The sequence below is a fragment of the Heteronotia binoei genome, chromosome 4 (assembly GCF_032191835.1).
Source record: "Heteronotia binoei isolate CCM8104 ecotype False Entrance Well chromosome 4, APGP_CSIRO_Hbin_v1, whole genome shotgun sequence".
Taxonomy (NCBI): Eukaryota; Metazoa; Chordata; class Lepidosauria; order Squamata; family Gekkonidae; genus Heteronotia; species Heteronotia binoei.
In genome coordinates, this window is record NC_083226.1 from 157,322,167 (window position 1) to 157,350,123 (window position 27,957).

General features: G+C 47.8%; 1 protein-coding gene across 1 annotated transcript; it reads right to left on the reverse strand.

The window, feature by feature from the left end:
• Nucleotides 1-165: 165 nt before the first annotated feature.
• Nucleotides 166-27,750, reverse strand: TTC23L (tetratricopeptide repeat domain 23 like). The gene is made up of 10 exons (XM_060236594.1): nt 27,684-27,750; nt 22,499-22,672; nt 15,940-16,099; nt 14,769-14,894; nt 12,197-12,374; nt 11,082-11,190; nt 8,209-8,336; nt 6,593-6,742; nt 3,098-3,180; nt 166-284 (listed from the first exon to the last, which is right to left on the reverse strand). The coding sequence occupies exons 1-10, from the start codon at nt 27,748-27,750 to the stop codon at nt 236-238; spliced, it is 1,224 nt and encodes a 407-aa protein (XP_060092577.1). The 3' UTR covers nt 166-235.
• Between the last annotated feature and the right edge of the window lie 207 nt (nt 27,751-27,957).

The following is a 27,957-nucleotide window of genomic DNA, read 5'->3' on the forward strand; positions in this document are numbered from 1 at the left end:
GAGATTGCTGGGAAGTGGCAGGATCACTACTGGGCCAAGCAGAGGAGGAAAGATCAATGCCTGCGAGGGCTAGTCTCTGAACAGAGGTGATCCTTGGAGGTTAGGTGCTCGAGGTCAGTGATCTTTTCCTTATGGCAGGAGAAACATGGACCTGCTGTTGTCTCATCTCCGATGCCTGGTTCAGTGAGGGCTGAGACCACCAGCATTATTGATAAGGCGGTTGACTTGATGCCTCCTATTGCTGCCAGGTTACTGGTCTGGATCCTTCACATACAACAGAAGACCTGCAGCAAAAGGAATCAAGAAAGGATTTTCCACCTACCTCTCTAAGCAGTTTTTTAATGCATGGGCTAACAGCATCCTTTACACGCCTAAGATTAGAAGAGTGGGGGTGGGGATGAAGCTTAACCACTGCCAGCTGACTGCCTGTGATCTTTGTGCTGTTCCATTGGCTCGCTCATAGATAGACAGCATAAGCAGTTTTGCTATCTCAGACTTTGCATCTGGGTTATGCACAGGGGTGGAATTCTAGCAGGAGCTCCTTTGCATATTAGGCCACACACCCCTGATGTAGCCAGTCCTGCAAGAGCTTACAAAAAAGAGCCTTGTAAGCTCTTGGAGGATTGGCTACAGCAGGGGTGTGTGGCCTAATATGCAAAGGAGCTCCTGCTAGAATTCCACCCCTGGTTATGCATTTAGTTTCTTTCAAACAATGAGAGATCACAGCTCTGTGGTAGAGCATCTTCTTGGCAGGCAGCAAGTCCCAGGTTCAATCCCCGGCATCTCCAGTTAAAAGAATCAGGTAGCAGGTCATGTGAAAGACCTCAGCCTGAAACCTTGGAGAGTTACTGCCAATTTCCGTAGACCTTGACTGGCTCAGGGTCTGATTCAGTAATGGACAGCTTCATGTGAGCAATAAGTTGTTTCTTCAAGCACCCATAATGTTGTATCTTCACACACACTGTTGAGCTCTCTTTGGATTAGGTTGTGTGCATGGTACTAGTACAGAGAGTATTAAGTACAGAGAGCTAGTTTGATGTAGTGGTTAGGTGCACAGACCCTTATCTGGGAGAACAAGGTTTGATTCCCCACTCCTCCACTTGCAGCTGCTGGAATGCCCTTGGGTCAGCCATAGCTATTGCAGAGCTCTCCTTGAAAGGGCAGCTTCTGTGAGAGCTCTCTCAGCCCCACCCACCTCACAAGGTGTCTGTTGTGGGGGAGGAAGATAAAGGTGATTGTAAGCTGCTCTGAGACACTGATTCAGAGAGAAGTGTGGGATATAAATCTTCAGTCTTCTAGATAGGAAATGCAATCAGAAGTCCAATTTCACAGAGCAAGATTCACTCGCACGCTATATGCATGTATAATGTAATATAGAAACAGGTCTAGCATTGTATTATAAGACTTATAATTCATGTCATGGGCTAAAATTTACTATATTACTTTGTAATCCCATCCCTTAGATTTATGTTAAAATTAATGTTAGTTTTTAATCAGGAATTTTTAAGTATGTAATGGGATATATTTAAGAATGACAACAATGGGAATTAGATTCAGGTGGGATGGCTGGGTTTGTCTGAAGCAGCAGAACAAAGTATGAGTCCAGTGGCATCTTTAAGACCAACCAAGTTTAATTCTGGGTACAAGCTTTCATATGCAGGCACAGATACAGAATGGGAATTGGACAAGCCCATCTTGTGTACAAATACTCTGGATTGGGGTAATGTTTCAGATACCTCCAACTTGTTCAGAATTGGAATTTGTCTTCATTCTATGGATTACCAACCATCAGTCCCTGAACTTTTGCTCTTCATTTCAAATGGTTCCTGGCAAGAGTAACTCCTCTAATCACTCAGCCACATTTCAAACCCTCCTCCAGCCTCAGGGGCTTTTGTCTAGCGGAAGACCCTCTTCCCTCAGACAAAGTCTCCATCGTCAGGAGGGAGGCTTCAAATGCGGTTAATGCAAGGCCTTTTTTGTAGCAGGAGCGCCTTTGCCTATTAGGCCACACACCCCTGATGTAGCCAATCCCCCTGGAGCTTACAGTAGGCCCTGTAAGAAGAGCCCTCTTGTAAGGATTGGCTACATCAGGGGGGTGTGGCCTAATAGGCAAAGGCACTCCTGCTACAAAAAAAGCCCTGGGTTAATGTATTCATTATTGTATGGCATAGCATGTGGGACAGCCTGGAGGAGATTTTAGGATTATCTGGCAGCCTGAAGCTCTAGTCTTTTTAGCATTATGCAGTGAGCTAGGCTTACTGGGGGGGGGGGGGGCAGGGTTTGGGAGAGCAGTGACTGACCCAAGGTCGCCCAGCTTGGTTGCAAGTGGAGGAGGACAGAATCGAACCTGGTTCTCCAGATTAGAGCCTGTTGTTCTTAACCACTACACCATGCTGAGGACTCCCTTCAGAGGTGGTGAAGTGGCAGAACCCATTCCCTTGTCCTTCATCCCATGGTTCCCTAGCAGTTTTTTTGTACAAAGCCTTATGAACAGCAATAGGATTTTGCTACCAAACGCCACAGGGACAAGATCTTGTTATAGTCACAGATAACTGTACACCAACACTTCCTCTAAGCTGCGGAGTCTTGTGAGCAAAAACTCTGCGTTGTGAGCTACTGGCATTAAAGCTGTGAGCTACTGCATAAATTAGTTTGCTCTGGGGCCATTTTTCCTGAGCTGAGACAAAAATGTGTGAGCTGGAGGCTAAAAAACTGAGCTAGCTCACGCTAACTCAGTTTAAGGGAAACACTGCTGTACACCGGTTGCCAGTTGATGGCCCCAGTTTTGCATCCCCATTCACATCAAAAGACAACTCGGGATGAGTTCAGTAGAGTGCAAAATAACAGCACAATGCAGTTAGGAATTTGCATCACTGTCCTCAAAGTCAACGCGAGGCTGTGTATACCTCCCAAGCAAAGACAGAAGCTTCAGTCAACCAGTTTAGAAGATCTTGAACGGAATGACCTCGATCGAAATCCCAGCTTTGACTGTTCCCGGCAAACCTTTCAAGGTCAGGTCATTCTCTTATCTTTGGCTTTGCCTCTTCCAATACTACATTTGATTCCAGCATTGTTTTTTAAAAATGAGAAAACTTACGTCTCCAGCAACTTCAAGAGCTTTTGTATCTCCTTAGATCTCCTATGCCGGGGCCCATAAACAGCAACCTGGATCTCCGCACACTGCAGGATGGTAAAATGACAGAGTATCATCAAGGGTCATAATCTGGATTTGTATTCCACCTCCAGGGTGATGCATACAGTTTCCTGTCGCCCCCTCCTTCCTTTCTATCCATACAGCCACAAGTTTTCATGGCTAAGAAGGAATTTGACCCTAGGCCTCCCCAGACTTAATTCTGTACTCTAATTAGGATTGCCAACCTCCAGATGGTGAGATCACAACTTGCCTGATCACAACTGCTCTCCAGGCTTCAGAGGTCAGTTCCCCTGGAGAAAATGGATGTTTTGGAGGGTGGACTCTATGATATTATATCCCACTGAGGTAGGGTTGCCAAGTCCAATTCAAGAAATATCTGGGGACTTTGGGGGTGGAGCCAGGAGATATTAGGGGTGGACCCAAGATCAAGGCTGTGACAAGCATAATTGAACTCCAAAGGGAGTTCTGGCCATCACATTTAAAGGGACGGCACACCTTTTCAATTCCTTCCTTCCATAGGAAATAATGAAGGATAGGGGCACCTTCTTTTGGGGCTCATAGAATTGGACCCCCTGGTCCAATCTTTTTGAAACTTGGGGGGTATTTTGGGGAGAGGCACTAGATGCTATACTGAAAATTTGGTGCCTCTACCCCAAAAAACAGCCCCCCCAGATACCCGTGGATCAATTCTCCATGATTTTCTATGGGAATAAATCTCCATAGGGAATAATAGAGTTCCCAGCAGACATTTCCTCCCCCTCCCCCCGCTTTCTGATGACCGTGAAGCGGGAGGAGGGTCTCCAAACCGGGGGATCCCCTGCCCCCACCTGGGGATTGGCAAACCTACACTGAGGTCCCTCCCCAGGCTCCGCCCCCAGAAATGCCAGAAACTTCCTAGAGCAGGAAGCCCAGTCTCAAATTGCTACAGCACTGCAGACAAAAAGATGGTTTTCTTGTTTGTGTGTATGTGTGTCAATTTTGAGTGTCCTGGTCCACAAGGGACTTCCTTTGCTGGCTTATAGGTAGGATGACTTGGGGAGGGACGGTGGCTCAGTGGTAGAGCATCTGCTTGGGAAGCAGAAGGTCCCAGGTTCAATCCCTGGCATCTCCAAAAAAGGGTCCAGGCAAAAAGATGTGAAAAACCTCAGCTTGAGACCCTGGAGAGCCGCTGTCAGTCTGAGAAGACAATACTGACTTTGATGGACCAAAGGTCTGATTCAGTATAAGGCAGCTTCATATGTTCATGTTCATCAAGATTACACTATAATCTACCTCCCATATATTAGAAAGAAACTGTAGGAAATAATTGGCATGTACAGGCAACTGTCCAAGTAAAGCTCCTTCTTTTAGCTGTGCACCTACTGACAGTAGGATAAGAATACTGAACTTACAGATGTTGATTCCAAGGAGCCCCTGTCCTAAGAGAAATTAAGTGGCGGCAATGAGCAGTCTCTTTGCGTGAAAGCTAGTACCTGACTAAAAAGATACCAACTCGGGGGTGGCCAAACTGTGGCTCTTTCACACATATTATGTATCTTATGTATATCTCAAAGCCCCCATTGGCCAGTTTGGAGAAGGCGTTTATCTCTTTAAATCATTTATCCAAGTCAAGCCAACTGGTGGCTTGGAAAATTCATTACAAGTTGCTTTCTTTCCACCTCTCCATTCTCTCCCATCTATTTGCCTGCCTTAAAACAAAGTCCAAGCTAGACACAACAAACAGGGAACACAGTCTGTACAGAACAAAACCAACAAGAAGACCAGACAATAACAGAATAGCAGTCCTCTTAATGCAATACATTTATAAAGCAGAACAGAAGTACACACTATGTACATACTCATAAGAATAATTCATAAGGTAGCAACATGTTCATCACCCAACAGGTAAAGAGAAATAGTCTCAAAAAACTAACTCCCATGTACTCCAAACTAATAATTCAGTCCAATGTCTCTCTATTTTAGGTGCTTGCTGACTTCTCTGGACTTGGAGACTCTTCTCCCCAAAAAATGAGCTCAGCAATTATTTTGTCTCTTTGTCAAGAGCTAAACACCCTGCTATACAGTTTCCTTGAAAATGTTTACAATTTTGCAAAAACAGAACAAGATAAAGCCTCCACTGTTTTCAAATACCACAATGCGCATCCTTCTAGTCGGCTCCTTGCGGTGATGAACATGTTGCTGTATTATGAATAATTCTTATGAGCATGTACATAGTGTGTACTTCTGTTTTACTTTATAAATGTATTGCTTTAAGAGAATTGCTATTCTGTCACGGTCTGGTTTTCTTGTAGGCTAAAACAAAGTCCAGCAGTATCTTAAAACAACTTTTATTTCAAATTCACTTCTTCAGATACGTGGCAATGAAATCATTTTGGGAAGATGTACAGAGAAAATTAGCAAAGGTGAAGCTGAGAACAATGTGTGAATCTCATCAAAAAAATCTTTCAAATAATTACATAATTCCCTGTGTAAGGAATTGAATGAATTATGAAATTAAGATGCTACATGAAGAATAAGCTTAACAGAGTCCAATTTGTTACCATATGTTGCATTTTCTGAGTCACAGTCTCTTGCTAATCACATTATCCTCTGGATGTCATGTTCTTTTTCCTTATTGGCTGAATTCAGGAATCATAAAAGTAGAAACAAGCGTAACAACTAATTCTATTTCATTTCCTTACACCAAGAATTACACTTGAAAGAGTCATCATGGAACATACACTAAATCTCTCTGCTACCATTCTTCCTTCCTCTCTCTTTCTGTAATTTTCTCTCTAAGTATTCCCTAAATGTTTCAGATATGTTTTACATATGTGGGGGGAAATAAGCTCTGACTCCTGAAAACTCATACTGAAATAAACATTAGTCTCAAAGGTCGTTTTCGCACTCACCTCCAGCCGGCGCGACCCCCCTCTTCACCGTGCAGGATCTGCGCGGATTTCACACTAAATGCCGCGGAGCAGCCTTTCGCGCCGGAAACTCCCGTCACAAAAGCCGCGCAAACGCCAAACTGCTTTTTGGCGATTTACGTTTGAGCGGCTTTTGCGACGGGAGTTTCCGGCACAAAAGGCTGCTCCGCGGCATTTAGTGCGAAATCCGCGCAGATCCTGCGCGGTGAAGAGGGGGGTCGCGCCGGCTGGAGGTGAGTGCGAAAACGACCAAAGGAATGCAAGTGCAAATGATTCATAGCAATTAAACTAGAGTCTGTGACACAAAAAGTCAGCATGCCGGGGTCTTAAGATCTGGACAACCTGCTCCCCCACTCCTCTTCATTTTTTAATTTTTGGTAACATCTGGCTTGATGAAGTGTTCTGATGAGCTCAAATGCATGCACGTCTTGTGGACTTTTGTTTTATTTGACTATATATATTGCCTGCCTCCTAGAATTTACATATTCAAAATCTGCACGAGATGGCAGCACAGCTATTTGACAATTACCTTACTGAGCCACTGGTAACCTTCCTTCACCTTCTTCTCTGCTAGGCAGAGCCCACCCATAATATAAAATCTTTCAGCTGCTTTTTCATTGAAGTCACTACAGAGATCTGTCTGGGACACAAATGACTCTCGAAGTAGAGCATAGGCTTGCTAGAAAAGAAGATTAAAAAAAAAATAGTTTTCTATACAATAATAATGTATCAGTTATATTCGGCCCTGGAAGATTCCCTTTTACTTTAGTGGATGTTTTAAAAGAAGATTATTTTTTGTTCCCTCCTTGACAGAAGCAATGTAAACTATGGAAAAATCCACACTTGTGATTCAGATGCTGTTGGAGACCAGAGGCAGAAGTTCAGTAACTTCGTGAAGGTCATATCATACGTTAATATTATATCCATAGACAAATAGAGGCTCTTATAACATCTTGAATTATTTGTCATTAGACTTTGTTTCATACTAGAAACCAAATCAGTATGAAAATATTAAACCATTCACATCCAACACTCCCATAGATGAACATAAACTGTGTTGAAGTTTTTTTTCATCATCATCATATAAAATGGGTTTTGGTAAATATCTTTACAAGATAACAGGACATAACCAAAAGGTTCTATAATGAGAAGGTCTAAAAGTGTCAGTGACTTAGTTCACATTAAAGAGTTGTGAATGCCATTTGTTTAATAAAAGAATCTGCCTTCGGTGGGGAGGGCGGGATATAAATTAAAAATTATTATTACTATTATTGTTGTTGTTGTTGGAATCATAAATAAAAACTCCCAAGATCTGGAGTGTTTCCAACATCTTGATATCCCAGCCAACCTAGTATGAGAAAAATACTCAAATCTTTACACAGTACATGTTCAATACTTAACCAGTAACTGACCCACCTGTCTATTTTTAAAATGTTGATGAAATGGGGATTCTAATCTAAACTAGTGCCCAGGATGCTAGAGTAATCTTTAGTCTAAGAAGAAGAGGAATAGTTTGTCTCCACATCCATGAATACTAATTCTCTTCACCCAATTGGCTACATTACAAACTGCTTTTGTGTGCGTGCACAAATTTTTAATTCGATAAGGACCACCAAAAAAGTTGTCTGGCCCTGCTTGGGAGTGAAGATGTAATGGGCAGGAGACAAGCAGTATGGACAAGTCACCTCCTTAATTCATTACACAGGAAGAGGCTAGATGGAGGTTTTTAAACAGAGGCTAGATGGCCATCTGACAACAATGCTGATCCTGTGAATTTAGGAGGTGGTATTTGTAAATTTCCTGCATTGTGCAGGGGGTTGGACTAGACGACCCTGGAGGTCCCTTCCAACTATGATTCTAAAAATCTGCATGTACACCTTTAGAAGTCAGATGTGGTTATGCTCCAACAAAAGATACTTGCAGCCCCATTTCACATGGTTCTGTTCTATTATTCATTAATAAACAGGGCTTTTTTTGGAGCAGGAACACACAAGAATGCAGATCCAGCTGGCTTGGTGTCAGGGTGTGTGGCCTAATATGCAAATGAGCTCCTGCTGGACTTTTTCTATGAAAAGCCCTATGCAACAATGGTGACACAAGGGGGTGTGGCCCAATATGCAGGCTACTACCCAGATCTCCTGTTACCTCTCTCTTCTCTACACGCACAAGCCATTTACTGAATTCCTCCAAGGTATTAATCGTCTGAGGATGGTCTGCCCCCAGTGCTGCTTTGTAAGCCGCGAGACTCTCATTGAAATACATTTCAGCCGTCTCTATAGAAAACAAGAGCAGGACACCTTGTGTTTAAGCATGTTATTTACATCATCTCTTTTCCTAAAGAATGGACCATTTGAATTCCAGTTCCATGATTTTTTTAAAAAAGCATTGAGCTACATTGGATTATGTCTCTAAATTCCTGACCATCCCGCATTAAAGAAATCAGGAACTGAAGTGTGGAAGGTTTCTGATGGAGATCTAGGATGGCGAAGGAGGACGAGAAGGAGATTGGGTTTATACCCCACCCTTCACTACCCAAAGGAGTCTCAGTGCGTCTTATACTTTCCTTTCCTTCCCTCCCCACAACAGACATCCTGTGAGGTTGGTGTATGGTTGCCAAGTCCGGCAGCTGTTCTAGGCGTCCCCCAACATCACCGGCACGATGAAATCACCCAGAAGTGATGTCACGTGGCGGCTGTTCTAGGCGTTTCTGGAAAAAAACTATGGTTTTCTAGGGTTGCCAAGTCCAATTTAAGAAATATCTGGGGACTTTGGGGGTGGAGCCAGGAGACATTGGGGGCAGAGCCAAGAGCAAGGGTGTGACAAGCATAATTGAACTCCAAGGGAGTTCTGGCCATCACATTTAAAGGGACTGCACAAATTTTTAAATGCCTTCCTTCCATAGGAAACAATGAAGGATAGGGGCACCTTCTTTTGGGGCTCATAGAATTGGACCCCCTGGTCCAATCTTTTTGAAACTTGGTAGGTATTTTGGGGAGAGACACTAGATACTATACTGAAAATTTGGTGCCTCTATCTCAAATCACAGCCTCCCCAGAGCCCCTGATACCCGTGGATCAATTCCCCATCATTCCCTATGGGAATCGTTCATGGAGGTGCATGATGGCTCTGGGGGCGGGGCTTCCCCCGCCGGCCAGCTGGCCGGGGGATCCCCCTCTGGGACCTGGGGATTGGGAAGCCTATGGTTTTCCCAGATGCTCTAGCCATTTGGGAGGGAAAACTCTACGGTACCTGCAGAGTTTTCCCTCCCAAATGGCTAGAGCATCCAGGAAAACCACAGAGTTTTCCCAGAAGCACCTAGAGTCGCCACCGCGCAACATCGCCGGTGCGATGATGTTATTTCCAGGTGACCAATGTAGGCCGGCAGGGAGCCCCCGCCCGGACCAGAGGCTTGGTAGCCCTAGGTAGGTGAGGCTGAGAGCTCTGACAGAAACTGCTCTTTCCAGAACAGCCTCTGACAGAGTTATGCCTGACCCAAGGTCACTCCTGCAGTAGACTGTTCTGAGCCAGCTCAAGGTATTTTGTTGCCTCACATGAAGTACCGTATATGTCTGTCAGCTCTTAGGACCATACCACCTAAGGGCGGGGGGAGGCTGCCTGGTCCCCATCAATCCAAACCCTGAGACTCACTGGGTGGGGCCTGATTATATCATGTGGTTGGTCCTAGTGAAGTCATATAGAAGGGCAGCCTTAATGGTAGTACTGCCAGACATCACTAGGTATGATACCACAAGGTATCTGTAAACTAGGGTTGCCAATCCCCAGGTGGGGGCAGGGGATCCCCTGGTTTGGAGGTCCTTCCCCCGCTTCAGGATCGTCAGAAAGCGGGGGGGAGAGGAGGGAAATGCCTGCTGGGAACTCTTATTCCCTAGGGAGATTTATTCCCATAGAAAATAATAGAGAATTGATCCGTGGGTATCTGGGGCTCTGGGGGGGGCTGTTTTTTGAGGTAGAGGCACCAAGTTTTCAGTATAGCATCTAGTGCCTCTCCCCAAAATACCCCCCAAGTTTCAAAAAGATTGGACCAGGGGGTTCAATTCTATGAGCCCCAAGAGAAGGTGCCCTTATCCTTCATTATTTCCTATGGAAGGAAGGCATTGAAAAGGTGTGCTGTCCCTTTAAATGTGATGGCCAGAACTCCCTTTAAATGTGATGGCCAGAGTTCAATTATGCTTGTCACAGCCTTGATTCTGGGTCCACCCCTAATGTCTCCTGGCTCCACCCCCCAAAGTCTCCTGGCTCCACCCCCAAAGTCCCCAGATATTTCTTGAATTGGACTTGGCAACCCTACTGTAAACATATATAGTATCACAAAGCATGTAGCTTTGAAGACATAGGCTATTTATCAGACCAAGCAAACATTTTAAAAATGGTGAATAAAAGGCCTTCTGCACAAACTCAGAGGTGATGCAACTTAGATTTGTCAACAAATGGCTACTTTGGACAGCTGGGTGGACTCTCTGGTACTATACCTTGCTGAGCTCCTTCCTCTCCCCAAATCCTGCCCTCCCTAGGCTCCACCCCCAAATCTTCAAGAATTTCACAACCCAGAGCTGACTCCCTAGATGCAAGACAAGAACATTTTGTAGTAAGGTTGCCAGCTTCCAGGTGGGGCCTGGAGATCTCCCACTTTTACAACTGAATTCCAACTGCCAGAGATCAGCTCCCCATTCCTCCACTTGCATCTGCTGGAATGGCCTTGGGTTAGCCATAGCTATCACAGGAGTTGTCCTTTAAAGGGCAGCTGCTGTGAGAGCCCTCTCAGTCCCACCCACCTCACAGGGTATCCGTTGTGGGGGAAGAAGATATAGGAGATTGCAAGCCGCTCTAAGTCTCTGATTCAGAGAGAAGGGTGGGGTATAAATCTGCAGTCTTCTTCTTCCTCCAGGACAACTGCTCTTTGCCATCTGGAGATCAGTTGTATTTCAATGAGGAGAACTGCAGGCCCCACCTGGAGGCTGGCAACACTGAGTCCTCCCTGGGCATTTCCACTTCTTTACCTGCATGCTCTTGTTCTCCAGTTGCGGCATAAGCCTTGCCTAATAGTAATGCTGTGGATGCTGCTTCAGCACTGAATTTCGTGTGCACAGTTAATGCAATGCAGTGGGCCTATTAGGGAAAAAAATGGGCAAACATGAAAATGCGACAGCCTCCCGCCTTTGCCATTTCCTCCTTATTTCTCCAAGGATCTTGGTGGTAGAAAGCACCATCAAGTCATGGGCAACTCGTGGCAATCCCATAGGGTTTTTAAGGTAAGAGAAGTGGTTTGCAATTGCCTTCCTTTGTGCGGTGACCCTGGTATTCCTTGGTGGACTCCCATCCCAGTACTAACCAGAGTTGACCCTACTTAGGTTCTGGGATCAGACTAGCCTGGCCCATCCAAATCAGGGTTACCAGGAAGGACCTTAATACAGTAATTATGCATGAAGTGTAATGCAGGGGGATTTTTTTGTAGCAGGAACTCCTTTGCCTATTAGGCCACACAACCCTACTGTAGCCAGTCCTCCAAGAGCTTACAGGGCTCTTATTCCAGGGCCTACTGTAAGCTCCAGGAGGATTGGCTACACCAGGGGGTGTGGCCTAATATGCAAAGGAGTTCCTGCTACAAAAAAAAAGCCCTGGACTGTAATATCCAGAACTGAATTTACTTTTCACTAAGCTTCACCCAGGGAAGGAGCTGTAGCACATCTGCTTTGCATGCAGAAGGCCCTATTTAACCTTTCTTCATAGGGAAGGCATTCCATCCCCTTAATCATTTCAGTTGACCTTTTCTACACCTTTTCCACGCACCGCTATACCATGCAATACCATGCCGCTTCCCTCCAATAGGTTCCTTGTGTTTGTGGGTGTAAAGTGCGGTCAATGTTGCAGTCTTTTGGCCACCTCAGCTAGGGGTTTTCAAGGCAAGCGAGCAGAGCAGCAGAGGTGGTTTGCCATTGCCTGCCTCTGCAGAGTCCTCCTTGGTGGTCTCCCATCCAACCCAAAATGAAAAAAGAGCAAAAAAGAGGGCAGACCTCTCTAAGAAATCACAGACAACTGACCCTGCTTAGCTTCTGAGATCTCATGAAATTGGTCTGCATCATGCTGCCTTCCTTCCTTGCATGAAGTTCCTTACCAGCAATAGATATCCTATGGATTGTTTGTGATTGTTATTCGCTTGTTCAGTGTGGGCTATCTCTTGATAAAGATCAATCAGCTCTGGAGCCGTCTCTCCTCTAGTTGCAATTACAGCAGTGATGGCCTTCTTAAAATGCCTCATCGCCAAAACTGGCTTGTTCTGCTGCAAACACGCCCTGGAAGAAAGAGCAGAGCAATCAGAATTTCAAGACCAAAAAATAAGAGAAGAAAAAAATGCAGTCCTTTAAAGAAGCAATTGGGAAACATTTCAAAATTGCTACTACAGCCTTCTGCTTCTGTCATTTTAAAAAACGTGTCTCAGATATGAATTCTGAAAACATTGAACAAGTTTCCAGTGACTTGCAAGGCAAAAATCTGTAAAGGTTTGCAACCAAAGAAGAAGAAGATGATGATATTGGATTTATATCCCGCCCTCCACTCCGAAGAGTCTCAGAGCGGCTCACAATCTCCTTTACCTTCCTCCCCCACAACAGACACCCTGTGAGGTGGGTGGGGCTGCGAGGGCTCTCACAGCAGCTGCCCTTTCAAGGACAACCTCTGCCAGAGCTATGGTTGACCCAAGGCCATGCTAGCAGGTGCAAGTGGAGGAGTGGGGAATCAAACCTGGTGCTCCCAGATAAGAGTCCGCACACTTAACGACTACACCAAACTGGCTCTCCCTGATTTTATAGAATCATAGATCACAATACTGTAACATTATGTTAAACCACTGAAAAACCCACTCATGCCTGGCAGACCAAGATAGCCCTCCATGGAAGCAGCAGGGTAGGTGTGGGGATTGTGGTGCTATTGGCCAGGGTTGCTCATATGGTAGACTGGCTGACCACCCAAGGCCTCCAAGTTGCTGAGGTTCCTGCAAAGAATCCTTGGTCTGATTCAGCCAGAAAGTCTCTGCTTGTGTTTTTAAAGACTGTATGTTTAGGATCACTGAACTCAGCTCAGTTATGTCTCAAATGAGTACACACTCCTGCTTGGGGAGGGGCTGTAGGTCAATGGTAGGGCATCTGCTTTGAATGCAGAAGTTCAGTCCCCGAGATTTCTAGCCCAAAGGATCAGGAAACTATTGATTCAGAGCCACGCAGGGCACAGAGTTTTGGGATAGAGAAAGGAAACAGCTGTTTGGTGTAGTGGTTAAACTACAGTTTGGCTAAGTGGTTTTGGTGGTTAAACCAGTGGTTTGGTGGTTAAGCCAGTGCTTAAGCCAGTTTGGTGTAGTGGTTAAGTGTGCGGGCTCTTATCTGGGAGAACCAGGTTTGATTCCCCACTACTCCAAATGCACTTGCTGGAATGGCCTCGGGTTAGCCATAGCTCTTGTAGGAGTTGTCCTTGAAAGGGCAGCTTCTGGGAGAGCTTTCTCAGCCCCACCCACCTCACAGGTTGTTGTGGGGGAAGGGGATAAAGGAGATTGTAAACTACTGTGAGACTGGTTCAGAGAGAAGGGTGGGGTATAAATCTGCAGTCTTCCTCTTCTTCTTCCCTTATCCAGCACTTCTTATCAATGCAATGCAATGGGATTTCTGGGAGAGCTGGACTTTGAAGCTCTTGATTCCAGAAGCAGGCTGTCTGCCAGGGGACTGTCCTGGGGGTGCATGGAGTTGGATGGGATCCCAAGGCCCATCTAATCCATCCCCCTGCACTTTGAAGGGAATTCACAGCTACCCACCCTGCAACCCCCAGTGACTCCTGCTCTATGCATATTTCAGGGTGGCCTAAAGCTTATTTTGTGATGTAGCTCCACCTAGTTCCTTAATCTAGTTCCTTAATCTTTAGGGAGGGGCCATGGCTCAGTAGCAGAGCCTCTGCTAGGGGTGCCAGTTCTGAGTTGGAAAATACCTGGAGACTTTGGAGGTGGAGACAGGAGAGGGCATGGTTTGGAGAGGGGAGAGGCCTCAGCATGGCCTAATGCCACAGAGTCCACCCTTCAAAGCAGCCATTTTCTCCAGGGGAGCTGATCTCTGCCAGCTGGAGATCAGTTATAAAAGTGGGAGATCTCTAGGCCCCACCTGGAGGCTGGCAACCCTAGCCCCTGCTTTGCATGCAGAAGTCTCCTGGTTCTATTGCCAGCATTTCCCAGGTAAAAGGATGAGGCAGGAAGTGATGTGAGACCTTAAAGAACCACTGCAGGTTTGAGTAGACAGTATTGAACTTGGTGGATCCCATGTTTTGATTTAATATAAGGCAGCTTCAATCTTCATTTCACCTGAGGCACCCCCCTCCCTTTTTGGTGCAGTTAGCACTAAAACCAGGCTTTGACCAGGGAAGAGCAGAGGTCTCCTAGGAAGGTAGTGTCCCCTCAGTTTACATATGTGTGGTTTGGGGTAGTCCAAAATTTATGCAGAGATGTAGAGCTTTTTAGGAATCATCATTATTTGTGGTCAGATTCACAATTCAGGAACCAGGAACTGCAAATGAAGAAACGGGGGAATGGCTGCAGCCTTGCAGAAGCTATATTCATTCAGTGCATGTTCTCATTTGAACTCTTTCGACAGCTCCATGAAGCTGGGTCCTTATTTGTCAGCTTAGGACAGAATGATTACTCGTTCATTTACCTGCCCAATGCAGTAGCCAGGTCTTTCTCAGAGATTTTCCATTCAGTGGCCCCTTCCCACTCGCTCCCCTTCAGTTCTTCCATGACCCGTTCTGCCTTTTGCAAATTGCAAAAAGATTCTTTGCTGGTAGAAACCATTAAGGTCAACAGATCAATTTTGAAATCTCATTAACAATAACACAGAGGCTTGTGCAACCAATGTGCCCTCTCAGGTGTGGAGTCTTGTGAGCAAAAATGCTACTTTGTGAGCTACTGGCATTAAAGGTGTGAGCTACTGCATAAATTTGTTTGTTCTAGGGGCCTTTTTCCTGAGCTGAGACAAAAATGTGTGAGCTGGAGGCTAAAAAATTGTGAGCAGCTAGCTCATACTAACTTACCATGAGGCATCACTTCCTGCTTCATGGCACTTGGGTTTTTTGGCCACTGTGTGACACAGAGTGTTGGACTGGATGGGCCATTGGCCTGATCCAGCATGATTTCTCTTATGTTTTTAACTCAGCTTAGAGGAAACACTGCTTGCAACTCACCTTTGGGAATCAGTTATTTTCCCCAGCTGGAAGAACTTATCTGCCTGGCTGTAACTGTTGCTGATCCCTGACCTGGATAGCCCAAGCTCGCCCAATTTCACCAGATTTCAGAAGTTAAGCAGGGTTGGTCCTGGCTAGTATTTGGATGGGAGACTTCCAAGAATACCAGAGGTGTGATGCAGAGGCAGGCAATGGTAAACCAGCTCTGAAAAACCAAGTCTAGCTTGCCCCCTAGTGGTGCATAATACTAAAAGAGCTAGACCTTCTGATTGCCAGACAATCTTAGGATCTCTTGGCTATATTATACACACTGCCATACAATAATTATAATTATTATTACTCTATTATTGTTCCTAAGAGCTTCTTAGTATATGGCTTTCACAATCATGTGAAAGTAGAGTTTCTTGTTTTCTTAAAACTGCTCTTTTTTGTCTTGTGACAGATTGATTCCTGTAAAAAAATCTAGGCCACATTTGTATGCCTGCCTTCAGAACAGCCATCTAGTCTCACAAGACACCATCTCAGAAGGGTCCTCATGAGACACACTGACTTCCTGCTTGTGAACTACAAAGCTGAATGCAGATTTTAACTTGGCAACCTCAATGCCAACTCTACTGCCCTGGCCACCCCACACAGCAAAGATATTTTTTCTGCACCCAATGTGCTACGCCCAAGGCATAGTAGATGGTCAGAAGAGTGCTCAGAATCTCCCTCTTTTCCTTTGCAGATGCCGGAGGGCTGCTTCCGTCCATTAACAAGGTCCCTTTGGCTGAGTTTGCATGCTGCAGAGCCTGAGCAGAAAAACCTATGGAAATCAGTAAGAATCAGGGGTCGCTTTGTAGACAAATAGGTTGTGGAGCAAATCTGAATAACTCATTAGCATATGCCACCATCCCCCAGCCAAAAGCAACCCGATGCAAGAAAGGAGAGCCCTGGGCAAGCGAGGTCTGCTTGGGCTGGCTGGAGATCCAAGCAGGCCTTGCTCACCTGAGGCTCTCCTGGGCTGCCCCCCCCCCAGTCAAAAGGCCAGCAAATAACAGAAGAAGTGCCCAAAATAACATGTGAAGAAAGGGTGGCATGGGCTTCTCCAGGGGTTAATGAGAGCTGCTGGGGGCATGGCAAAGCCCCTGGTGGCTGGCTGCCTGCCTGCTCTCCTAATTCACCTACTATTCAATAGGCAAGGTAGGAAGAGGGGGAACCGCCGTCAGAAAGGTTCAGGAGCTGCACTCCTATGAGCTCCTGCTGAATCTGAGGCCTGGTAAGAATATGTTTAAACCACGGAATGAAGTGTGCCATGTTCCTTAAAACAATTCCAGAAAGGGAATAAAACCTCAAATCTAGGGTTGCCAGCCTCCAGCCGATCTCCAGGTGACAGAGATCAGTTCACTTGGAGAAAATGGCCACTTTGGAAGGTGCTTTGGAAAGTATGGCATTGTAACCTGTTGAGCTCCCTCTCTTCCCCAAACCCCACCTCCCCCCCACCCCCAGTCTCCTGGTATTTCCCTACTTGGAGCTGGCAACCCTAACACTTATGCAGATATTTGTGGTTTTTTAAATTTTATTTACATTATTTCTTGCAGGGACTCAAGATGGATTGCACATCGTGAATGAGTATAATCGGTAAAATTAGAGAGCCAGCATGGTGTTGTGGTTAAAGTGTTGGACTACGGTCTGGGAAACCCAGGTTTAAATCATGGACGATGTAAGTTACTTTGGGTTCCCATTAGAGAGAAAGGTGGAACATAAGTAAAATAAGTTTCTTTGGCATTAGAAGAAGAAGACAACGACAACGACGACGACTGCAGATTTATACCCCACTGTTCTCTCTGAATCAGAGACTCAGAGCGGCTTAAAATCTCCTATATCTTCTCCTCCCACAACAGACACCCTGTGAGGTGGGTGGGGCTGAGAGGGCTCTCATGGGAGCTGTCCTTTCAAGGACAACTCCTGCAATAGCTATGGCTGACCCAAGGTCATTCTAGCTGCAAGTGGAGGAGTGGGGAATCAAACCCAGTTCTCCCAGATAAGAATCCACACTTAACCACTACACCAAACTGGCTCTTTAGCTTTCATGGTAACAGACAGGGACTGTAGAGTATCGGACTCTACACACGCGCCGCGCGTCCTCGGGCGACCAGGCACAGCGCGGGGAAAGTCACGGCCAATCAATGTCAAGCGCGGGAAGTTTAACTGGCCAGGATTGGGCTGGCCAGCGGGGGGGTTGTTCCGGGGTGTTGTATATATTGGCGGACCCGGCCGCGTGTTCCCCAGTTCCGTAATGTACTAGCGAATAAAGCCTGAAGTCTTCACCACGTCTCGTCTCCCAGTACATTACACTGGCGACGAGGATGGGATTGAGCTAGGTCCGGCCGCCCGAGGGGAACCAGACCTGGCCGGAGACGAGGAAGGCGGAGACCGCAGGATCGCACAGCCCGCCGCCGCCATGGCGAACCCAAGTGTAACGACGGGCCATCTTGCGGAATTCAACCCGGAGCACCCCGAGAGATGGGAGACCTACACAGAAAGGGTCGAATGCTACCTGCGTGCGAACCTGATCGAAGATGACGACAGGAAGAGAGACGTCCTGCTGAGCGTCTGTGGAGAAGAAACCTTCGAGATCGCACGGGGTCTCTCCGCTCCGGCGAAGCTGACTGAGAGGACCTACGGGGAGGTCGTGAGACTCCTCACGGGCCACTTTTCGCCCCAACCGTCCATCGTCGCCCGCCGATTCCTCTTCCACAAGAGGGACCAGAAGTCGGGGGAGACAGCGGCGGTCTACCTGGCGGCCCTTCGGCAGATCGCCGGGAACTGCAGTTTCGACAAGAGGGACGAAGCCCTGAGGGACCGTTTCGTCTGGGGCCTCCGAGACGAGCGACTGCAGCAGAAGCTCTTCGCAAAGGAGGAGCTCACCCTACAACAAGCCTTCAACGAGGCGACGGCGTTCGAGAGGGCCACCAAGGCGTATGGCCAGCCGCGGGGAGAGGCAGTACACCAAGAAGAAATGGGACCAGAGGACCGAGCAGAGGAAGAAGCGTTCCAGCTCCGACGGCCACAGAGGACAGAAACTCGGGTCCCCGCGAGACAACGAGCGACGGAGAGGGCCCCCACCAACCCCAGCTCCAAGTGCGCCAGCTGCGGCGACCCCCACGAAAGGAGGGACTGCCCGTACCGAAACCTGGACTGCAGAAGCTGTGGGAAGATGGGCCACATCGCCCGGGCTTGCCGGGCCAAGAGCAGCCGTCGACCACCGTCAGCGCATCACGATTCCATGGACACCCACACGACGGCATCCACCAGCTTGCAGGTACTGAACTTGCCCCTCGCAGCCCCGGACAAGGTCAAAATGTCTGTCCGGATCGAGGGCGCCCCCTGCGTCATGGAAGTAGACTCGGGTTCCTCGATCTCCATAATTTCAGAGGAGACCCTTACGAGACTATGCCCCCGCCGCCGCCTCCAAACGAGGCCAGCGGATTTCGTACTGAGGGACTTCCAGAAAAACCCGGTTCACGTCGTGGGGTGGGCCCAGGTGCATGTGGAGAGGGGAAGCTTTAAGGGGCCCCTAGACATACTGGTGGTCAAGCGCCAACTGACCACCCTTCTGGGGTTAGCTTGGTTCCAACCACTGGGGATCAAGCTGGTAGGGGTGGAGCACGTGCAGGCCAGCAACTTCGAAGGGGTCTGCCAGGAGTTCCCCGAGGTTTTCGATGGGTCCCTGGGGAGCTACAAGGGGCCGCCCATCACCCTACCGATTGACCCCATGGTCCGGCCCATACGGCTCAAAGCGAGGCGCGTCCCGTTTGCCCTAAAGCCGAAAATTGAGGCAGAACTGGATCGCCTCACGGCCCAGGGCGTCTTGGAGCCTGTAACTTATGCGGCTTGGGAGACCCCCATTGTAACGCCAGTGAAACCGAACGGGGACGTAAGGATCTGCGCTGACTACAAGTGCACGATCAACAAAGCGCTCCAGGATAACCCGTATCCAGTCCCCGTAGTCAGCCATGTACTATCGACACTCGCAGGGGCACGGGTTTTTGGCAAGCTGGACTTAGCACAGGCATACCAGCAACTGCCAGTCGACGCTAAGACAGCAGAGGCGCAGACGATCGTGACCCACAGGGGGGCGTTTAGAGTTAAACGATTGCAGTTCGGGGTGAGCGTGGCTCCGGGAATTTTCCAAAGCATAATGGACTCTCTCCTTAAAGGAATTCCCGGAGTGCAACCCTTCTTCGATGATGTTTTAATCGCCGCCCCGAACGAAGAAGAGTTCAAAGGCCGCCTGCGAGAGGTCCTCCGGAGGTTCCAAGCGGCGGGGTTGAAAGTGAAGAAGGAAAAATGTCTGTTGGGGGTTCCGCGGGTGGAGTTCCTGGGATTCGCCGTGGACGCGGCTGGAATTCACCCGACTAAGGACAAGACTAGGGCCATTGTGCAGGCCCCCGCTCCCAAAAGCAAAGCGGAGCTACAAAGTTTTTTGGGTTTGCTGAATTTTTATCACTCGTTCCTGCCCCACAAGGCCGCCGTGGCGGAACCGTTACACCGTTTGCTTGATAAACAAGCCCCGTGGGTCTGGGGGAAGCGCCAAGCCGCGGCGTTCCAGGCAGTCAAGGACCTATTGGTCTCGAATGCGGTTTTGCACCACTATGATGAAACCCTGCCACTGATCTTGGCTTGCGACGCCTCCCCCTACGGGGTGGGAGCGGTCTTGGGGCACCAACTCCCGGACGGGAGGGAAGTGCCAGTAGCATGCTATTCACGGACCCTATCCCCAGCGGAGCGGAACTACGCTCAAATCGATAAGGAGGCCCTGGCGATCGTGGCGGGGGTGCACAAGTTCAACGACTACCTCTACGGTAGGCGTTTCACCATCGCCACTGACCACAAGCCGCTCCTGGGCCTCCTAGCTCCAGACCGTCAGACCCCCCAAATCCTATCCCAGAGGGTCCTGAGGTGGAACCAGTTCCTGAACTCCTACACGTATGAACTGGTACACCGCCCGGGCAAAGCCATGGGACACGCCGATGCCCTCAGCCGCCTGCCGCTCCCCATAACAGAACCCGATCCCGCCCCCGCACACGGGGTAATGCTCATTGAATCTCTCCCGGAGCGCCCACTGCACGCGGCAGAGGTGGCCCGGGCGACAGGGAGGGACCGCATCCTGGCACGGGTCAGGGACTGGGTGGGGAGGGGGTGGCCGGCAGGCAAAGTGGAAGAAGTGTTCAGACCGTTCGCGTCCAGGAAGGACGAGCTTTCGACACACAAGGGGTGCGTGCTTTGGGGCAGCCGGGTGGTGGTTCCCCCCCCCTTGCGCAAACAGGTACTGGAAGACCTCCACGAGACCCACCCGGGCATCGTGAGGATGAAAGCCCTGGCCGTAGTTATGTGTGGTGGCCGGGCATGGATGAGGAAATTGAGGGGTGGGTGAGGAGGTGCCAACCCTGCCAAGAATCCCGGCCCGATCCCCCGTCAGCCCCGGTCCACAGATGGGAGTCTAACAGGCGGCCATGGTCCCGCCTCCACTTAGATTTTGCCGGCCCGTATCAGGGCCAGATCTTTTTTATACTTGTGGATGCCTACACAAAATGGTTAGAGGTGATTCCGGTAGCCTCAACCTCCACGGCGGCAGCCGTCCGAGCACTCAGGAAGGTCCTATGCACGCATGGGATCCCAGACACCCTGGTGACGGATAACGGAACGGCCTTCACCTCCCGGGAATTCCGGGAGTTCACGGAGAGGTACCTCATACGACACATAAGGTCCGCACCATTCCATCCGGCAACCAACGGCCAGGCGGAGCGGATGGTGCGGACCACCAAGGAAGCACTGGGGAGAATAGTACAGGGGGATTGGGACCACCGCCTCTCAGCCTTCCTGTTCCACAACAGGATCACCCCAAACCCTATAACGGGATCCAGCCCCGCGGAACTGCTCATGGGGAGGAAACTGACAACCCGTCTAGACAGGCTGCACCCAGACCGGGCCCCCGAGGTCCGCGGGTCCCCAGAGGTCCGGGAGGCAGTGCGGGGGTTCTTTCCGGGTGACCCTGTATACGCGAAGAACTTCGCAAGCGGCCCCGATTGGGTCGCGGGGAGAGTCCTCAGGGTGACAGGTTCCAGGTCATACGAGGTGACCACCGAGGGGGGCCAGGTACTAAGACGGCACATAGATCAGCTGCGCCGCCGCACCCTACCCGAAGAAATGGAGGAGGCAGGGAATAGGGAACAGCTAGCAACAGAAGCGCCGGGGGGGGCCCCGCCAATACAGGAACTACCTACTTATGATGCCCCCAGAGACACCGAATCAGAGCCGGAGCCAGAAGCAGACCCCAGCGTCCCACAACCAAGAGCGGCATCGCCCACACCAGAACCAGACCCAGCTCCACGAGCGACCCCGAGGAGATCGACACGGGAACGGAGAGCACCAGCATACCTCCGGGACTATGTGGTCTGAACTAGGGGGGGAGGAGTGTAGAGTATCGGACTCTACACACGCGCCGCGCGTCCTCGGGCGACCAGGCACAGCGCGGGGAAAGTCACGGCCAATCAATGTCAAGCGCGGGAAGTTTAACTGGCCAGGATTGGGCTGGCCAGCGGGGGGGTTGTTCCGGGGTGTTGTATATATTGGCGGACCCGGCCGCGTGTTCCCCAGTTCCGTAATGTACTAGCGAATAAAGCCTGAAGTCTTCACCACGTCTCGTCTCCCAGTACATTACAGGGACCCTTCTGTAGTTGGTAAGATTCATTCAGTGGTCACTAGATGGCAGCCCTTGCATAGCTTGCAAACCATTACATTTGTGCGGCAATTGTACAGAAAGAAGACCTGGATTTGTCAATCAATTGTAAATCTACCCTGGCACAAAACTCCTTCAATTTGGATCACTCCCTTTAAATCTGAGTGGGCTCCTGCATCTTTAATTACAAGGTACAACAAAAACCCAACAGGTGAAATGGCCTTTGCTACACTGCCAGGTTGCTGGAAGCTTCACCTGGTGAATAACTGGCTGCCATTAAAAGGCATCAATAACCTGCTTTTTAAAATAGTAGCGTTCATCAGCACAAAGGCATTAATAGCACTATGGGCCGCCATGACAATGTGAAGGAGCAAAATTAGCTTTGTGGGACTGGATTTTTTCCCCAGCAGCATTCTCAAATAGTGACAAACTGTGGTTCCATCATAGCCAAGGAAACAGGAAGAGGGGAGAAGACCTTACCTGGAAGCACCAGGTAGCTGTGAGCAAGATTTGCCAGTGCTTGTGCCAGCCTCCAGTGCCCATTCCCATATATTATCCTCGTGAGAGCTACACAGCAAATCCATTCCCTGCGGGCTTGATGCATCTGGAAAACAAGACCCAGGAGATGCGTCCCATTCTTCTGCAGGGCCGGATCTAGGGGAGGGCAGAGGGAGTGTTTGCCCCGGGCACCAACGGAGGGTGGGGGGCACCAAATTGGGTATAGAGCCATTGTATTCTATGGGACCATAAGACAGAATGGCCCATAAGGGGGAGTCATTTTTTAATTTTGCCCCCCCTCAAAAAAACATGTAGATCCGGTCCTGCTCTTCTGCTCTCCCTGGACGCTTCAGGGCAGCAGGCATGGTCTGCCTGAGTTATTTTCCAGGCTTTGAGACAATGTCATTTCTGTGCTTCTGGGTACCAAGACCCAAGTCTTAAGTCTGCACCAGTGCAAATCTGTGGGTTATTTTAATTTTGTGCAGTTGGTCCTACAGCTGACCTGCAATTTGTGTTCTGTCTCCCGTCAGCTCTGTGCTACTTGCATGCTGATGCACCTCACTGAAATACGGACAAAAGCAATTCAGTATGAGAGAAAGATCTGGAGCAGCTTTGGTGCCCAGAAAACGCAAGGCAGGGATTTGTAGTGGGAAAGGAGTATGTGTGTGTGTGTAAAGTTTAAAAATGTTCTTGCATGAGGTCTAGAAACCTGTTTTTTCCCCCCAAAGGAAGACAGGGTCTCTATTTCTACAGCTAGGCAGTGAATGTTACACCCAGCATTCAATGCCGTGTTATAATAATGATAATGATATTAAATTTTTATTCTGCCCTCCATTCTGAATCTCAGAGTTTTAGAGTGGCTCACAATCTCCTTTACCTTCTTCCCTCACAACAGACACCTTGTGAGATAGGTGGGGCTAAGAGCTTTGGCTGACCCAAGGCCATTCCAGCAGCTGCAAGTGGAGGAGTGGGGAATCAAACCTGGTTCTCCCAGATAAGAGTCCGCACACTTAACCACTACACCAAACTGACTTTACTGTGTGTGGCAGCTAGTTTTAAACTGGGCTGAAACAACTCAGACTTTACTGATAACTGGCCAGGGTGAAATCAACCCCTTCGGTCTTTGGGAAAGCTTCCTCACTATACAGAACCCAACTGAATGATTTTATTTCACCCTGCCCAATTACCGTACCTACTGACTTCTTACCTTTGTATATTTACACTTTAACTTGTGACAATTCTTCAAGCTTATGTCATCACCCAAAAGCAAAATGTGCAAAGAATTCTCTTATTTCCAGTTTTAAGAAAGCACAGTGGTGTGTGCTTGGGGGGGATAACTTGGAATTACAATTGATCTCCAGAATACATAAATTACAGTGGTTAAGTGCGCAAACTCTAATCTGGGAGAACCAGGTTTGATTCTCCACCCCTCCACCTGCTGGTATGACCTTGAGTCAGTCACAAATTCTCACAAAACTGTTCTTCTCAAGGGCAATTCTCTCAGAGCTCTCTCAGCCCCACCTATCTCCCAGGGTGTCTGCTGTGGGGAGGGGAGGGGAAGGGAAAGTAGATTGTAAACTGCTCTGAGATTCCGAGTGAAGGGAATACAATCACCTCCTCCTCCTCCTCTTCTTCTTCATTAAAAAAATAATTATTCTACTTCTGGCGGAAGTGGTTACTCTGGAAAGTGGGTATGCATACCATTATATTCTACCATAAGAACATAAGAGAAGCCATGTTAGATCAGGCCAATGGCCCATCCTGTCCAACACTCTGTGTCACAAAGTGGCCAAAAAAAATTATATATATATATACACACACACACACACACACACACACACACTGTGGCTGATAGCCACTGATGGACCTCTGCTCCATATTTTTATCTAAACCCCTCTTGAAGGTGGCTATGCTTGTGGCCGCCACCACCTCCTGTGGCAGTGAATTCCACATGTTAATCACCCTTTGGGTGAAGAAGTACTTCCTTTTATCCGTTTTAACCTGTCTGCTCAGCAATTTCATCGAATGCCCACGAGTTCTTGTGAGAAAGGGAGAAAAGTACTTCTTTCTCTACTTTCTCCATCCCATGCATTATCTTGTAAACATCTATCATGTCACCCCACAGTCGATGTTTCTCCAAGCTAAAGAGTCCCAAGCGTTTCAACCTTTCTTCATAGGGAAAGTGTTCCACCCCTTTAATCATTCTAGTTGCCCTTTTCTGGACTTTCTCCAGTGCTATAATATCCTTTTTGAGGTGCGGCGACCAGAACTGCACACAGTACTCCAAATGAGACCGCACCATCGATTTATACAGGGGCATTATGATACTGGCTGATTTGTTTTCAATTCCCTTCCTAATAATTCCCAGCATGGCGTTGGCCTTTTTTATTGCAAACGCACACTGTCTTGACATTTTCAGTGAGTTATCTACCACGACCCCAAGATCTCTCTCTTGGTCAGTCTCTGCCAGTTCACACCCCATCAAGTTGTATTTGTAGCTGGGATTCTAGGCCCCAATGTGCATTACTTTGCACTTGGCCACACTGAACTGCATCTGCCACGTTGACGCCCACTCACCCAGCCTCAACAGATCCCTTTGGAGTTCCTCACAATCCTCTCTGGTTCTCACCACCCTGAACAATTTAGTGTCATCCGCAAACTTGGCCACTTCACTGCTCACTCCCAACTCTAAAACTAATAAGTCACCGGGTCCGGATGGCATACATCCGAGAGTTCTGAAAGAACTCAAAGTTGAACTTGTGGATCTTCTAACAAAAATCTGTAATCTTTCATTGAAATCTGCCTCCGTTCCTGAGGACTGGAAGGTAGCAAATGTCACCCCCATCTTTAAAAAGGGTTCCAGAGGAGATCCGGGAAATTACAGGCCAGTCAGTCTGACTTCAATACCGGGAAAGTTGGTAGAAACCATTATCAAGGACAGAATGAGTAGGCACATGGATGAACACGGGTTATTGAGGAAGACTCAGCATGGGTTCTGCAAGGGAAGATCTTGCCTCACTAACCTGTTACATTTCTTTGAGGGGGTGAACAAACATGTGGACAAAGGAGACCCGATAGATGTTGTTTACCTTGACTTCCAGAAAGCTTTTGATAAAGTTCCTCATCAAAGGCTCCTTAGAAAGCTTGAGAGTCATGGAGTAAAAGGACAGGTCCTCTTGTGGATCAAAAACTGGCTGAGTAATAGGAAGCAGAGAGTGAGTATAAATGGGCAGTCTTCGCAGTGGAGGACGGTAAGCAGTGGGGTGCCGCAGGGCTCGGTACTGGGTCCCATCCTCTTTAACTTGTTCATAAATGATTTAGAGTTGGGAGTGAGCAGTGAAGTGGCCAAATTTGCGGATGACACTAAATTGTTCAGGGTGGTGAGAACCAGAGAGGATTGTGAGGAACTCCAAAGGGATCTGTTGAGGCTGGGTGAGTGGGCGTCAACGTGGCAGATGCGGTTCAATGTGGCCAAGTGCAAAGTAATGCACATTGGGGCCAAGAATCCCAGCTACAAATACAAGTTGATGGGGTGTGAACTGGCAGAGACAGACCAAGAGAGAGATCTTGGGGTCATGGTAGATAATTCACTGAAAATGTCAAGACAGTGTGCGTTTGCAATAAAAAAGGCCAACGCCATGCTGGGAATTATTAGGAAGGGAATTGAAAACAAATCAGCCAGTATCATAATGCCTCTGTATAAATCGATGGTGCGGTCTCATTTGGAGTACTGTGTGCAGTTCTGGTCGCCGCACCTCAAAAAGGATATTATAGCATTGGAGAAAGTTCAGAAAAGGGCAACTAAAATGATTAAAGGGCTGGAACACCTTCCCTATGAAGAAAGGTTGAAACGCTTAGGGCTCTTTAGCTTGGAGAAACGTCGACTGAGGGGTGACATGATAGAAGTTTACAAGATAATGCATGGGATGGAGAAAGTAGATAAAGAAGTACTTTTCTCCCTTTCTCACAATACAAGAACTCGTGGGCATTCGATGAAATTGCTGAGCAGACAGGTTAAAACGGATAAAAGGAAGTACTTCTTCACCCAAAGGGTGATTAACATGTGGAATTCACTGCCACAGGAGGTGGTGGCGTCCACAAGCATAGCCACCTTCAAGAAGGGGTTAGATAAAAATATGGAGCAGAGGTCCATCAGTGGCTATTAGCCACAGTGTGTGTGTGTGTGTGTGTGTGTGTATATATATATATATATATATATATATATATATATATATATATATATATATATATATATATATATATATATATATATATATTTGGCCGCTGTGTGACACAGAATGTTGGACTGGATGGGCCATTGGCCTGATCTAACATGGCTTCTCTTATGTTCTTATGTTCTTAAATCATTTATGAACACGTTAAAGAGCATGGGACCCAGTACCGAGCCCTGCGGCACCCCACTGCTTACCGTCCTCCACTGCGAAGACTGCCCATTTATACTCACTCTCTGCTTCGTATTACTCAGCCAGTTTTTGATCCACAAGAGGACCTGTCCTTTTACTCCATGACTCTCAAGCTTTCTAAGGAGCCTTTGATGAGGAACTTTATCAAAAGCTTTCTGGAAGTCTCCCTTCAAGATTTCTCCCTTCCCTAAACCTTACTCTCCAAGGTTCCACCCTCAAATCTGCCATATTTCCAAACCCAGAGTTGGCAAACCTATGAAATCTGTCAGTTTTCTCAGCTCCCTCAATACCAGGAACACTTTCTCTGAGGCATCCCAGAAGCTGCACCCCAAAGCATCCTGGGAAATTTATTCCAAAGGTGCTTGATGTTAAACCAAATTCCCTGTGAAAGAAGTCTAGATATTAACATAACTGAATGTCATTGACATCCAGGGTAATTTTCTTTATAACATTAACATAAATAGATCTTTACAGTTATTTAAATACACTAATATCCAAATACAAACCCCTGAAAAACATTGTGGGGTGGGGTTCTTTCTAATTAAGCACAGTATCTCTAATAGTATTCTGAGAACGTATCAAAACAAAAAGTTTTCGTTTGAAGAACGTGTTGAGCAGCTAGTATCTGCTCTTGGCCAGCAGAGGGCAGATAAGAACAGAGACATGGAAATAACAGGAGAAAATTAGTACCTCTTTTTCTTCCGTGTATCTTTCTGCCCTTTTTAGTGCTTGTGCTAACTCACTCCTTGGCGTTTCAAATATGTCTGTTCTCATCTCCTTCTCTCCACAGTCACTGTTCGTTTCAGCCATAACGCTTTGTCGTTTCAGCCCTAATCATTGTAAAGCAGGGTGTTAGTCACTGGCTGCCTCTTAGCCTGATCTAGTCACCCTCACAACAGGGTTGCCAATCCCCAGGTGGGGGCAAGGGATTCCCTGGTTTGGAGGCCCTCCTCCCACTTCAGGGTCATCAAAAAGCACAGGGGGGAAATGTCTTCTGGGCACTCCATGATTCCCTAT